Below are 15,626 nucleotides of genomic sequence, written 5' to 3' on the forward strand. Positions count from 1 at the left end.
TATTGCCCCTGTTTAAGAAGTTACCTCACTGTAATGTAATTATTTGTTTAGGCATCTGCCTTCCTCAGAAGACCATGAGTTCTTGAGGCTAGGAGTCATATCCTCCTCTGGCTACTGTGGAGCCTAGCCTGGGGCTCACAGCAGAGCAGGTGCTTAATGAAATGACTGTTGAATCCATACAGGCTTATTGTGAGGATCAAATGAGATAACATGTATAGAAGCTCTTTGTAAACTTTAAATTCAATACCAGTGTTAATTGTTTTTATTGCCTGTAAGAGCTGTCTTTGGGAGCTATCAAAACTTTGAGAAGAGACAAAATTATCCCATTAACACTTTGCATTTTTCTTCTATATTATAAGAAAACAAGTTTTAATTGGGATTAATGTGCAATTAATTTGCTTCCTGTGAAGACAGAAAAAGTTCCTTATTTTTCTCCCTCCACAGTGGAATTGTCAAATGTTAAATGTTTGTTTTATCCGTTTACTATCATAAAATTTTAATTTAGCGAGATCAGCTTATTTCATATTTAAAGAATGATGCCCGTTGCTTTATCCTGTTAACCATAAAACTGATAAAAGAATTACCAAACCCAGAAGAGAACAGGAGCCTATGTTATATCAAATTAGTTTTAGTAAGAGCTCCCTTTTTAACATTCACTGGCTTTTAAAAATGTCATCATTTCTGATCTGTTTATAAAGCTCCTGGTGAATTTTTGCCACAAGATGGCATTGGTGATTATTGAATGCATGTTCTGTTGAACCAGAATTTTGAAAAATGGTGCACATAATTGTTCATATTCTTTTGGGGATGAATTGAAAACCTTCATCACTGCTTATATATTAATTTGATTTTGTTTTGACTTCCAAAAAGGGTTAAATGCTACTTTACATCATTTCTTCCTGTATTCAAGTATTGTTTTGTTTCCTGTTTTTCTGTCTTTATAACTGCAGTTGCTATGTATTATTTGCCATGTGTTGTATGTGTCTGACTTATTGCTGATAATTGTGGCAACAGGTAAGAAGAAAATACGATGGGACCCAGTTAGGAGGCGCTTCATTCAGTCCTGTCCCATCATAAGGATCCCTAACAGGTTTTTGAGAGGTGGGTGATAACTAGCAAGAGATCTGTGCTTCATATGGGTTAAAGGGAGCTTTGAATTTTCTAAACTCAAAACTCTGGTTTTTAAAAATTGTGTGAACGCCTTAAATTGGATTAAGGAAAGTCTAGAATTTTCATTTTAAACTTGTATGTCATATTGAGCCTGTACTGTTGGGACTGTATTATAGTTTTGGGAAGTTAGAATCACTTCATGTGTATTAGATGGTAGAAATAAATCATCTTACTGATATCAGTGTTATTCCCCTGTAAATATACTAAAAAGAACTTTGAATAATTTATAAAATAAGAGTATGGGAAATGCTTTTCTAAATATGATTTTAAGGAAGAAATAAAATTTATATGACTGTAAATTTGTATGTCAGAAGCCACTAATAAAAAGATTAAAGGGGGAAATATTTGTAACAAATGGTTAGTATCATGAATATATAAAGAGCTCTCACAAATCAATAGTTTAAAAACAAATACCCATTGGAAAAATAGGCAAAAGAACATGAACAATTAATAAAAAATAATAAAAAGCTCAATAAATATGAGCAGATGTTTATTTTCACTATTGTTATAGACATAACTGAAATAATAAGATTTTTTGCCTAGTAGGTCAGCAAAGACTGAAAATAAGAGTACTCAGTGTTGCAATGGTATGGGGCAGTCCAAGCTCATATACTGAAGGAAGTATAATTTAACACCACCTTTCTGGATTTAGTTTGGCAGTATGTATCAAAAGCCTTAAAAATGTTCACATCCTTTGACCTAGTAACCTTACTTTTAGGTTTCATTCTTTCTGTTTTTTTTTTTTCAATAAAACATACTCCTACTGAAAAAAAGAAAATCTCAGAAAAGGGTTGAAAACTCTGGTTCACACTGTTTTTCTAGATATAACAAATTGTCAGGCCAGCATTCTTAATATTATAATTTAGACCTTATTTAAAAGCCAATTTATCTAATTTTGACTGAAGAGATTATTTTTAAAAAAAAGTCTAGAAAAAAGTCCTGCAGCAGCTAAAGATGTTTCCTATATCTAGTGCCTAATCTATTTTTAGCAGCCAAGCTCCAGATCATGAAAAAATAAATAGGTCAAGATAAGATACGGAGGGTGCTATGCTACCTTTTTTAAGAATTCTCTTTTTCTTTTATTTTTTGGCTGCACCTCATGGCTTGTGGAACTTTAGTTCCCCAACCAGGGATTGAACGTGGGCCATGGAAGTGAAGGCACCTAGTCATAAGCACCGGACCACCAGGGAATTCCTGCTATCCTACCTTCTAGCAAAAATAATAGCAATATTAGAAATATTCATTAGAAATAATAGAAATATTAATAGAAACTAAGAGGTAATTTTAGTGTTATGTGACCAAAAAAAAAACCATTGTGTACACGTGGCCAAGCAGTACATCTAATTCTATAACGTAATTTTTCTTTTTCCTATTTAAAAGATTAAAATGCTAATTTATTGATTTATAATGAGAAAGCTAACTTGGGCTGACTAAACTTAAGTATAATTAAGCAATTGTGTAATTAGGATATAAAATTCAATATGATATCAACTTTGTACAAATATAAACATAAAAAAACAAAGGAAATGGTGAAATAACATTTTGTCTGGTTGGTGGGATTTTATTTTCTTTTGTATATTCTGTTTTCCAATGTTTTAATCATGGAAAAAAGAGATTAATACAGGTAAGTTTCATACCTTTGGTTATTTTTGTAAGCCCTAAATTGCCTCAAAAAATGGCTGAGGAAGATGGACTCTGACTGTGCTGAGAAGAGTGAGGTGGGACTAAACTCAGCATTAGCAACATCCAGATCCCCAGTGACCACCCCTAACGCAGTGGCCTTGTGTTAGTTCTCACTTTTGACCTGTTTGTAGTGTTTGATCTGTTGACCACCTGCACCTTCTCAAATTTTTCTCTTTTTGGGTTATACTTTGATGTACAATCTGAGATGTTTTCTTCCAACCTCTTTGATTGTTCATTTTGTTTCCTGTACTAGCTTCTTTCTTCCTGCTCGCTAAAGATGGGAATTACTCCAACGTTCTGTCCTCTCCATTACCTCCTTCTGTTATCTCATCAGATTTCACAGACTTAACTAACCTTGTTCGTTCATTCATGCTTTCATTCTTTCAGTATTTTTTGATTGCCTTCCGGATAACAGGCTCTGTGCTAGTTCAGTAATCTAGATACTAGAGAATCAGGTAAATAATTACAGAATAATTTGAATGTGTAATTCTTTGTGGTAAATGTCCTGATGAGGTAGTATGGTGTGGGAGCTCAAGAAGAGGTACCTGACTCAGCATGTGGGAAGGACAGAGGAAGGGAAGTCATCAGGATGCCTTTTCAGAAGAGATACACTAAGTAGTCTGAGTAGGTGTTAACAGGGCAGGGTTGGAACATCTCACATCATGGGGACCAAGCAGCTTGAGTAAAGGCAGTTAGGCAGAACAGAGTATGGTCTTTGAGAGGAACTGTTGGAAGTTCAGCAGAGTGGGAAAGAGTGCGGATAGAAGAAGCTGGAGAAGGTCCAGATCAAGTTGGGCACCGTCCCCGGGGAGTTTTTAGGATCAGTTTATTTAACTAGCAAAGAGATTTAATTGGAAGACCAGTTACAAGATTGTTAGAGTTATCACGGTGAGAAATGATGGAGACTACAACTAAGGTAGTTACATATAGTAGGACTAGAGGGTAGGTAACTGATTTAAAATTTTACCAAGTGGAATTTGATGAGACTCGATGACCACTTGAAGAGGAGGAGGGAAAAGTCAAGAAAGCTTCAGCTTTCTGTGTGGACCATTTTCTCTTTACCAGGTGTTGTATTAGATGGATGGAAGAGCAGGTTGAGGGAAAAGATAATAAATTCAGTTTAAGCTCCCCAAACCAATAATAGCATGTCCTTGGACACTCAGTCTAGGCGTTATTTCTAGGAAAACCTCTTTGGAAGCCTGCCTCTTTGTTTTGATTGCACCCTCTGTGTACTGGCCTCTATCATAATACTTATCACACTGAATTATAGTCATTTGTTTACTTGTTTTGTGCCTGCCGTAGACTGTAAGCTCTGTAAGGGCAGGGACAGTGGAACAGTGCCTTTCATTTCTTTATCTCCAGTTTGTAGCACAGTGCATGTGGTAGGTATATCGTATGTATTTGAGTTGAATTTGTTATTTGTAAAGCTGCTGTCAAGAGAATAGGATGGGACTAAAATTTTAGTACATTTTTGACTTCCTTCTGGTGATAGTGACAGCAAACTAATGAGTTGCTGAGAATATTAAAATGCAGGTTAGTGTTTCCTTAGTTGTTTTTTTTTTAAGTTATCTGTACTCTTGAAATTGCCACTTTTAAGCCTCTCATTTTGGGACTCTACACACTACCTCTTTTGATTCTGATTAAAGTTTTATGGTACTCATTTTCTGTCGCTAGATTCCTTCACTAGATCCTGTATCTTTTCTAAAAGATATTTTCTACCCATGTAGAAAGTAGTGTGAAAACAATATCAGTGTAGTGAAGACAGTGTGTATTCATTGCAAAATGATGGTCCAGTTATACCCATTTCCTCTCCTATACTTCTCATATATTACTGAAAATTACAAGACAGACATACAAAAAAGAATGAATCATAATTGTATTGAAAAACAGTAAAAGGAGGCTTTGAAGCCAGATTACCCATGTCTGAATCCAGGCTCTGGCATTTACCAACTATGTGACTTTGGGCAAGTTGCTTATTCTTTTTTTTTAACCACAATTTACTCATCTACAAAATTAGGATGATGATAATGATACCAGCTTCCTAGGGTTGCTGTGACTATCAAGAGAGGTAACATGTGCAAAGCACTCAAGAGCTTTTACGTTCAGCCAGTATTGACTTAATGTTAGCTGCTGTCATTCTTGCTATTGTTATAATACCAGAAAATTGGTGGAATTTCAGGGTAATAGAAAACAGTTGGAATTATAATGATTGAGAAAGCAGAACAGGATAAAATGCAACCCCAAGTAGGTACTCCTGCTGCATGCTGAAAGAGAATTTCTTAATGGAACTTCTTTCCTGAAAGAAGGAAAGAAGCCTTCTAAGCCTAGAATCAGCAGGTGTAGGAGGAAGAAGAAGATTGGGGGGAAATGGAACATCAGGGCAAATAATTAAGAGACTGCCTTCAAAAATGTTATTTCCTCTACTTCTCTCCCTCCCTGGCAATGGCTTTGTTATTGTTGTTGTTTAGTCACATCCAACTCTTTGCCATCCCATGGACTAAAGCCTGCCGGGTTCTTCTGTCCATGGGGTTTCCCAAGAAAAAAATACTGGAGTGGGTTGCCATTTCCTTTTCCAGGGGACCTTCCCCACCCTGGGATCAAACCTGCACCTCCTGCATTGGCAGGCAGATTCTTTACCATTGAGCCAGCAGGGAAGAGCAGTGGCTTTTGCTCTGAGGACAGTTCTTCAAGCAAAGTAGGGGATTTGTTGGAGGGAGGATTGAGCACAGTGGACCTGGGGTTGGGTAGAGTCTGAATGCAAAGCATAGCTTTAGGTAATGGATCTCCACAACAGATTGGATGAGGTGGATGGAATGTGGGGAGAAGAAGAAAGTGAGCTCCACTGAAGACTGAGGTATGTTAAATGAATGTACCATCAAAATACAGCCTTCCTTATTTTGGAAAAACTTTTTTTTTCTCCACTTCTAAAGAGAAACCTGTCTGTGAGTATACCACATACCTGCAGAGACCCACAGTCAAACATATCTCCCATTTGGAAGTTTGGAGACAGAGTAATACAACTGTGGAGGAAATCTGTTATCATTGGGAAAGACCCTGATGCTGAGAAAGATGTAGAAGACAAAAGGAGAAGGGGGTGGCAGAGGATGAGATGAACAGATAGCATCACCGACTCAATGGACATGAATTTGAGCAAACTCTGGGAGATAGTAGAGGGCAGAGGAACCTGGAGTGCTGCTGAACCTGGGATGCTCAGTTGGGTCACAAAGAGTCGGACACTACTGAGCGACTGGACAACAATAACAAAACTTGAAAAAAGATTAGTAAGCTGAATAAATGAAACAGCTGACTATGGCAATAGAGATACTGAGGAAGCAGAATGGAACTTGAGGAAGTTCTGATCATAGCAGGTTCCCTCAGTCAAGAGAAAATTGGGTTTACAAATAAAAAGATGACTACTGTGCAGAAAAAAAGGAGTGGTTAAAGAATTAGTTCCAATTGAAATTTGATTGCTGAAATAAAATGTAGTTAGTTAAATGGTATACAGCTGCTGCTGCTAAATCACTTCAGTTGTGTCTGACTCTCTACGGCCCCATAAACGGCAGCCCACCAGGCTCCCCCGTCCCTGGAATTCTCCAGGCAAGAACTCTGGAGTGGGTTCCCATTTCCTTCTCCAATGCATGAAAGTGGAGTCGCTCAGTCCTGTCCGACTCAAATAGTACACAGACTTAGGACCAATTTTTACAAAACTAAAGTAGGGGAAATTTACAGACCATAAAGCAAAAGGACAAAAAGAGAAAGTACACAAGGAAAATTATGCTATTAGGATAGATCTAAGTGATCCAGTATCCATTTTATAGAGGTACATATGGAAAGACAGTGAAAGAGAAAATACAAAGAATTAAAGGATATTTCCCTATGCTGAAGAAAGACTGAGTTTTCAGTATAAAGAGCCCACCAGGGAACAAGCTAGAGAAATGTAAAAGCAAAAAGCATCTATCTGTACATTACTGAACTACTTATGATTCCAAAGATGGAAACAGGCTACATAGAAAGACTCAAGACTAAGAATCAGACTGGTTTTGGATATAACATTGTTTTCTAGAAAATAAGTGCCTTCAGTGTTCTGAGGGAACATTATTTTGAACACCGAACTGTACCCAGCCTCACTAATATTTAAATGTTTAAATAGGGGACAAAATAAATAAGGACTTTGAAAGTATGTGAACACACCTTTTTTGGGAAAATCACTTGAAGAGGTATTCCCAGTAAAATGGAAAACAGATCCAAGAAAGAGGAAGATTTGGACATAAGAAGTGGTGATGTGTGAAAAACACAGTAAAACTTTAGAGTTACACTGAAATGCGGGGACTGTGAAGCCTGGTATAATTGATAACAAAAGATTCTAAATACACAGAGTAATAATAAAAAATATATATGTATGTATGTGTGTGTATATATATATGAAATATTCTCTAACATTTCAGATGATTTAAATAAACTAGGGAGAAAGTAAAACTGTGCTAAAGATCTTATAATTTTTTGTTTTAGGATTTATAGGTATAATATATGCTTATTAAAATTAAAATAATATGGAAATACATGGGGTGAAAAATGAATGCCCTTATCTCAAGCATATATAACAAACTTGTACAAATCAGTCAGAAAAAGACATCTCAGTACAAGAATGTATAAAAGGCTTGAGCAGGCACTTCCCAAAAGGATTAATCCAGTTGGCCAATAAACAAGAAAAGGTGCTCCACCTCATTAGTAATGAGATAAATGCATATTAAAACCATGGTGAGCTAGGTCTGCAAGAATTGCTAAATTAGAAAGACTGAAGACATTAATACTAAATAATTTGTAAACAGGCCTTATCTAGTAAAGATTTTCATAGCTTATGACTTCAGAAATTCCATTTCTACATTTACAGCCAACGAATACAGGTCTCTCTACACCTGAAAACACGTACAAAAGTGTTTATAGCGCCATTAAGAACCACTGATTTGAACAGGCCAGCATAGACTGGGTAAGTTGTTGTATGTATTCATACAGAGACACACTGTTTGGCTGTGGAAATGAACAGACCACCTCTAAGCCCAGCAACATGGATGAATCTCAGAAACACAATAGTGAATGAAAGATCCCTGAAAGAAAACATACTGTATTATTCTATACAAATACACTTTAAAACTAGGCCAAAATAAACAGGACTGTTTAGAGGTGCATATTTGGGTATAATGATTGCTATAAAATATTAGGAAATAGGTTTTCTCTAAAAGTGAAGCCAATGGGATGGAGAGAGTTGTAATCAAAAGGGGCAGGTAAGGGGGCATCTGTGTGCTGGCAATATTCTATTTCTGGACCTAGATGATGGTTCCATGTTACCTTTCTGATACATTTGTTAAACTATACATTGATAATAATGTATGTCTTATATTTGACATATCTATACATGTCTTATATTTTCACAATAAAAGAACTTAAATTAAAAAAGCAAGATGCCATTTCACATCTTTACTCCTCACCTTATTCCCCTTCCCAGAAGTAACCATTGTTAATAGCCAAGTTTCTTTCCAGGCCTCATTTACTCTTAGTATTGTTAGAGAAATACAAATTTATGGGTTTTTAAAGAATATTAGGGGGTAATGGTATGTAGCTCTCCTGAGGAAAAAAAGAAACCTTGATTATTTCAGTAAGATTAGGTAAGTGGGAAAATGAAACAATAAGAAAGAATGACAAATTTTTAAAAACTGTGTATATATATATGTATGTATATATATAAGATGGCAGGGGTAATATAAAGAAAAGATCAAATTGGGTTTATCTGTGGAATGTAGTACTTTAAAAGGTTAAAAGAAACAATTAGATTTTTCTGTTATCAAAAAACACATTTAATAAAATTTGATACTCAATGTGTTCATTTTATTAAAATCCATCAAACTATACTCTTATGATATCTGCCCTTTTCTATATATACATTTTAATAAGACTATTTTAAATAATACTCATTCCTGATTAAGACAAAAATTTGTAGACATCTAGGAATAAAAGGAAGTTTGTTTTACTGATAGACTATCTATAAGAAACCAATTGCAAATTTCATATATAATGGTGAAACATTACCAATATCCTCACTGAAAAAGTGAAAACCGAGACAGAATGCCCATTGTCATCTCCACCATTCAATCTTGTTCTGAAGGTTTCAGCCAATACAATAAAAGATGGAGGGGGAAAAAGGTATGTATATTAGAAAGAGCTATAAGTTGCCATTAACAGCAGGATGATTATCTACTATAAAATTCAAGATAATTAACTAATGATAACTAATACTAGAATTTAGAAAATTAGTTAGATAAAATTTAAACTTTAAAGATGAATTACTTTCCTGTATATTAACAATTGCCTGAGGGCTTTCCTGGTGGCTCAGACGGTAAAGAATCCGCCTGCAATGTGGGAGACCTGGGTTCCATCCCTGGGTTGGGAAGATCCCCTGGAGAAGGAAATAGCAACCCACTCCAGTATTCTTGCCTGGGAAATCCCATGGACAGAGGAGCCTGGTGGGCTACAGACCATATATTAACAACCAATTAAAAAATCAAACCAGTCAATCCTAAAGGCAGTCAGTCCTGAATACTCATTGGAAGGACTGAAGCTGAAGCTCTAATACTTTGGCCACCTGATGCAAAGAACTCATTGGAAAAGACCCTGATGCTGGGCAAGATTGAAGCAGGAGGAGAAGGGGACAACAGAGGATGAGGTTGGATGGCATCACCGACTCAATGGACATGAGTTTGAGCAAGCTCCCGGAGTTGGTGATGGACAGAGAAGCCTGGTGTGCTGCAGTTCTTGGGGTTGCAAAGAGTCGGACATGACTGAGCAACTGAACTGAATTAAAAAATAAAAGATGTCTATTTACAGTTGTACAGAAAATTTTAAAGTACTTAGGAATAAAAAACAAGAAAACAAAGCATACTGATGATACAAAGAGAAGGAGAAGGAGATGGTAACCCACTCCAGTATTCTTACCTGGAGAATCCCATGGACAGAGAAGCCTGGTAGGCTACGGTCCACGGGGTCGCAAAGAGTCGGACACGACTGAGCGACTGAACGGATGATACAAAAAGATGAGGATAAATGGCTAGAGATTATTTTCCTTTATGGGTCATCTCAAAATCTTCAAGAGACTTCCTTAAAATTGAGCTCTTATTTTTACATAATTGCAGACTTACAGAGCAGTTGCAAGAATGATAAAATTTTCCTGTATTCTTTACCTGGATCTCCCAGATGTTAACATTTGATCACATTTGCTTTATCCTGCTCCCTCTCTTTTCTTTTTCTTTGCCCCTTTCTCCCCTCTCTATCTGTAATACATATGCATATACATACTGTTTTTCTGTTTGAATCATTTGAGATTAAGCAGCAGACACAGTGCTCCTTTACCCCTAAATATTTTGGTATCTGTTCCTGGAAAACAGATACTCTCTTACGTAATTGCAGAACAAGTATTAAAATCGAGAAACTAACACTATAAATAATGGGCTGAATTAACACTATTATCAGATTTACAGACCTCATTTTGGATTTTGCCAGTTCTTCCAAAAATGTCCTTTAAGTAAAATAAAATCCGTGATCACATGTTGCATTCAGTTCTCATGTATCTTTAGCCTTAATATTGATATTCTTGAACAGTGCAGACTAGTTATATTGTAGTATGTCCTTCAGTTTGGGTTTCTCTCATGTTTTTTCATGATTACATTCAGCTTATACATTTTGGGCTGGAATACCAACTGAAGTAATATTGTATTCATTTCATTGCATGTGGTGTTGACTTATCCCTTTACTGGTGATGTGAACTTTGATCACCTGGATAAGATGGTATCTGCCCAAGGGTCCTCATAAATTTTAACATACTGATTCTAAAACCCAATCAATGCAAGAGTACATGGAGAAAAGTAGCTGAGAAGTTTTGAAGAAGAGTAACCCCAGGAGATTTGTCCCATTAGATATTAAGATACTTCAGAGATGTAATTAAAACAGTATAGTAATGGTACAGGTGTTAATAAACAGCAGGACTGAACAGAGCCTAGAAACCCAGGCCAGTATGTAGTGACAGGTATCACAAGTACGCTTTGCTCAGCACTTGAACTCATGGCAGTGCCAGTGTCTGTCAGACCAAGTTTCTTTTATTGCTGCCAACTTAGACTTAAGATTACTCTGCTCTTAGAAGCCAGATCTTAATATATAAGTCTTACACAGGGTATGGAAGCCCTGCAGTAGGAGACGCTTACATAACCAAGAATATTGTGTGCTGCTGTTAATGGATGGCCTTTGCCTGAGCAGCTTGAACTCGGGGAGTAGTAACAAGGCCTGCCTACCTGTCAGGGGTGGGAGCCAGCTGGCACAGTCCAGGCTTCCAGGTGTACAACAGAAGACCTGTCTTCTCAGGTAAAAGTAATGGTAGGCTTTATATTTGGAAAGAAGTAACCAGTTAAATTGGTTGGATGTCATCATTGACTCAATGGACATGAGTTTGAGCAAGCTCTGGGAGATGGTGAAGGACAGGGAAGCCTGGCGTGCTGCAGTCCATGGGGTCGCAAAGAGTTGGACATGACTGAGCAACTGAACAGCAACAGCAGCCAGTTAAATTAAACTGAATACATCCTTTAAGCTATATGATATTTATAACTAGTTAATGCTTTTAGAAGTAAAGGTCTTAATTTTTTTTTTAGCAATGACCTTATCACAAATGTTTCACATCAAGAGGTGGCTTCATCTTGTAAGTGATAGGCTTATTAAGCTAAACTGTTACGTTCTGTTTGCAGGCTTTTGCATTTAAAAGAGTGTGTGGTGTCTTTATGTTGATTGTATACATTCTTAAAGAGCAGTAGATTTTGTGTTCGTGGTGATTAGACCTGGATATTGAGATTTTCCTAATTCTACTGTAGAACTTGTCAATGTAGTATACAATAAAGACCAAAAGCGTAATGGTACAGTTGGACACGAGTGGCTTAGCATGCACACATTACTCTAGCTTCAAAGACAGCTTTTCAGTTCAGTGTTGGAGGGATAGGTTTCCATAAGGGGTTCAGGGACAATAGCGTATCCATTTTGTCAGAAATATTAGTGCTCTACCTCATAAAATATACAAAAATATGTTTTGAATGTATTCAGGTTCTGAATATGAAAAACCAAAACTAAAAAATTATTAGAAATGAAAATAGTAATCTTATAATTACGCTTTCCAGGTGGCACAGTAGTAAAAGTATCCTGCCTGCCAGTGTAAGAGATGCAGGTTTAATCTCTGGCTTGAGAAGATCCCTGGAGTAGGAAATGGCAACCCACTCCAATATTCTTGCCTGGAAAATTCCACGGACAGAGGAGCCTGGTGGGCTATATAGTCTATGGGATCATAAAGAGTCCAGATACAACTGAACAGGAGCACAAGGGCACGAGGAATCTTATAATGTAAGATGCAAAGCAAATGAGCCTTTTGTTGCTGTTGTTGCAAAGGAGCCTTAAAAGATTGAGAGATTCAATTGTACAAAAACTTCCATATGTGAAAAGATAACGATAAAAGACCGGAGAAGGCTGGAAGAAAGAAATAGAATAAATAAATAATTTCTGCAAATCTGTGACAAGACAATATAGTAGATAAGAAAGTGAACAAAGGATACATGATCAGTCAGTACCCCAAAGAAGAAGGACAAATGGGCCGATAAACATGTGATAATCAGGGAAATGCAAATTGGTCTGATATCCATCAGATTGGCACAAACTAAAAAGGTTGATAGGCACTTCTGTACACTGTTGCTGGGTGTATGCATCGTTTCAGTCTTCTTGCAAAGCAATATCAGTTCAGTTCAGTCACTCAGTCCTGTCCAGCTCTGCGACCTCATGAATCACAGCACGCCAGGCCTCCCTGTCCATCACCAACTCCTGGAGTTCACTCAAACTCATGTCCATCGAGTCGGTGATGAAAAGCAATATAGCTCAGTTATAACTCTGTTGCATCTGTGACAACTTTTAAGTGTATATTTCTTTGACCCTAGACCCAAAGAAATCTTTAGTTACTGACTAGAGAGAAAGAATAGTTAGCTCTTTACTCCCAGCCCTAGGACTTCTTGACGGGATGTTTAATATTTATCAAACGTTGATCAGATGTTCTTAACTAAGCAGTTTAATTTGCATAGATAATGACATTATTTACAGAAGCCAGCAATTGAACTAGACCAGTGCTTTTGATAGAAATATTATTTGAGCCACAGAATTTTAAATTTCCTAGTAGCCTTATGAAAAAAGTAAAAAACAGGTGACATTAATCTTAATTTTTGTTTGATCAGGAGATCAAAAATATCACTTCAACCTATATTCAGATATAAAAATTAGTAACTTTACATTCATTGGATACTAAGTCTGTTAAATCCAGGGAGTGTTTTACAATTAAAGCATAACTCAGTTTGGACCAGCCTCATTTCAGATGCTTGGTAGTCGTATATGGCTAGTGGCCACTGTGTTGGATAGCACAGGGCTAACTCAGCCCCAGAGGACAGCAAGAGGAATGATTTTATCATTGTATCCTTAGCACCTAGTACAGTACCTGCCATATAGCAGGCACCCAATAATATTTTGGCTCAATGAATAAATGGATAAATATAAAGTCATCTTTTCATTGACTTCTCAACCTTTAATCATATGTTATATTTGTCTCAAAAATAGTTGGCAGTAAACATAAAATGGAATGACTTCTCTGCTGTGCAGTCATTTAGAGAAAATCCTGGAATATACTATATGTGTTTTCATATCTGCTCAAAAGCAGTTTCAAAAATTTCTGTTGGTTCCAGGTAATGAAGCAAATGACACTATAGAGAATCTTAAGAGTTCCTGTCTGTTGACCATAGCAACTCTGTTTTTTTTTTTTTTTTCATTAAATTTGTCTTGCTAATTCTTAGAAGCATTTATGTTTTAAGAAGACCATTTCATAATCTAATTCCTGTCCCCAAAATTGTATCTCATTCTAAGTACAGTATCAAAATCCACTGAGAGCTATACACTGTTTTGATCATCCCTGTTCCTGTTAACTTTGAGCTGAAGTTAACATCAATGAAACTTCTAGTGTCTGTTATACATCTCTGTTTTAGATGTTGTGGTGATACAGAAATAATTGCTCTATGTGATTTTTGCCCTTTAGTTGGAGAAGAAAAATAAATATTAATGAAATGAATAGAGAAAAATTAAAATTTGTAAATTTGTTCAGTAGTTCCTGTGTTCCTTAGGTCTGGTAATAGAAAGGTAAATACAAATACGTTCTGTTTCCCTCAAATAGTTTATTGCCTCCTAGGAAGATGCATATATTAACCAATAAACATAGTTTAACAAAATAGCAAGTATAATCTGTGAAGTACAGAAATAATATTCCTTCATACAAAGCAAGCTGAGACTCAATGAGGGTCAGTGACTTGCTCAAGGAAGCAGTTAGAACCTGGATTCAAATCTAGATATTTATAGAAGTTATTTTTCTTCCTTCCACACCACGTTTTCTGCTTCAAGATTTTTAGAAATAGAAATTTAGCTCTTCACTTGAGATAAATCATAGCTCATGAGTAAACTCCAAACTGATTATAGTTTTTGTAATATTATATTTATTATGTACTTATCTAGTTATGGTGTAATCATCTTATTAATTGTCCACGTCTATCCTAATATTTGAGTGGTGTGGTACTGAACAGTAAGGGCCACGAGTTTTCTTTTTTTGGCCGTGCCACACAACTTGCAGGATCTCAGTTTCCTGACCAGGGATTGAACCTGGGCCATGGCAATGAAAGCCCAGGATCTTAACCACTAGGCCACCAGGGAACTCCCAGGGCCATAGAGTTTTATTGATGAGACAGCTGTATGGACTGAGCTCTAAGGTCTTGCCACACCAGACATTGAAGGCTAGGTAGACCAGGTCAAGGGCTAAGGGAAGGACTCGGCTTTCCAAGCAGAGAGACAGACTTAAACAGGCAGGAGTGTGAAAGAGCAGGGAAAGCTCTGAATTGCTATTTGAGAATTTCTCAGGACCTGCAGGTTGGACTTGAGTGATTTGATGGCCATGGTTCATTTGACTTTTAGTTTTTCTAGATCTGTGCAGTTTCATTTCAGTTCTTGTTTCAAACCATACCGTAGGAAGTCTGATTTTTGATTAAAAAAAAAAATATGTGAGGCTTGTATTAGGCTGGCAATGTTTATATAACAGTTTTTATTAGGTGTCCAGCATTGTCATAAATACTGATGTTATACTAGTATCCATTCGTAATATATGGAAGTAGATAAGTCTTTAGGATAACAGACAACCTAGTACCTTACTCCATCCAGTGTATATTTAATCATCTTTGGTTCTATAGGATTTGTAAGGTTTGTAAGGATTTGTAGGTTCTATGTAAGGATTTGTGTAGACTAGTACAAAAATTGGAAGGATAGTAGAAATAATATAAATTTAGGGGTTTTTTAACTCTAATCGAAGTAACTTCTAGTGAACTAGTTGACAATTTAAACTTCAGAGAGCTTGCAAATACAGATTGTAGAAACAACTTTTTCTTTTTTTATTGCGTGGTCTATGGGATCTTAGTTTTCCAATTAGGGATGGAACCTGGGGCCCCAGCAGTGAAAATACTGAATCCTAACCACCAGACCACCAGGTAATTCCCTGAAATAGCTTTTCTTAATAAAGTTCTTAATAGGATGAAAGATGCTCTTTAAGATAAGTATAGGGATATTCTTTGTTAACTACGATAATGTCTGGAGTGATATTTAAATTCTAAACTTCGCTATAA

The 15,626-nt window shown here is 36.5% G+C and overlaps 1 protein-coding gene across 2 annotated transcripts in view; it reads left to right on the forward strand.

The window, feature by feature from the left end:
- The window catches only part of KLHDC10 (kelch domain containing 10), a 62,522-nt gene that overhangs the window by 32,343 nt on the left and 14,553 nt on the right, over nucleotides 1–15,626 (forward strand). Inside the window, exon 2 of one of the 2 annotated variants that reach the window (XM_055421262.2) lies at nucleotides 1,015–1,101. The exons of the other annotated variant lie outside the window; for it this stretch is intronic. Within the exon in view, the coding sequence (XP_055277237.1) occupies nucleotides 1,015–1,101 (87 nt within the window). The remainder of the gene's footprint in view (nucleotides 1–1,014; nucleotides 1,102–15,626) is intronic. 2 annotated transcript variants of the gene reach the window in all.

The sequence above is a fragment of the Moschus berezovskii genome, chromosome 3 (genome assembly GCF_049115385.1).
Source record: "Moschus berezovskii isolate FMDL1 chromosome 3, NW_MosBer_1.0, whole genome shotgun sequence".
In the NCBI taxonomy this organism is placed as follows: Eukaryota; Metazoa; Chordata; class Mammalia; order Artiodactyla; family Moschidae; genus Moschus; species Moschus berezovskii.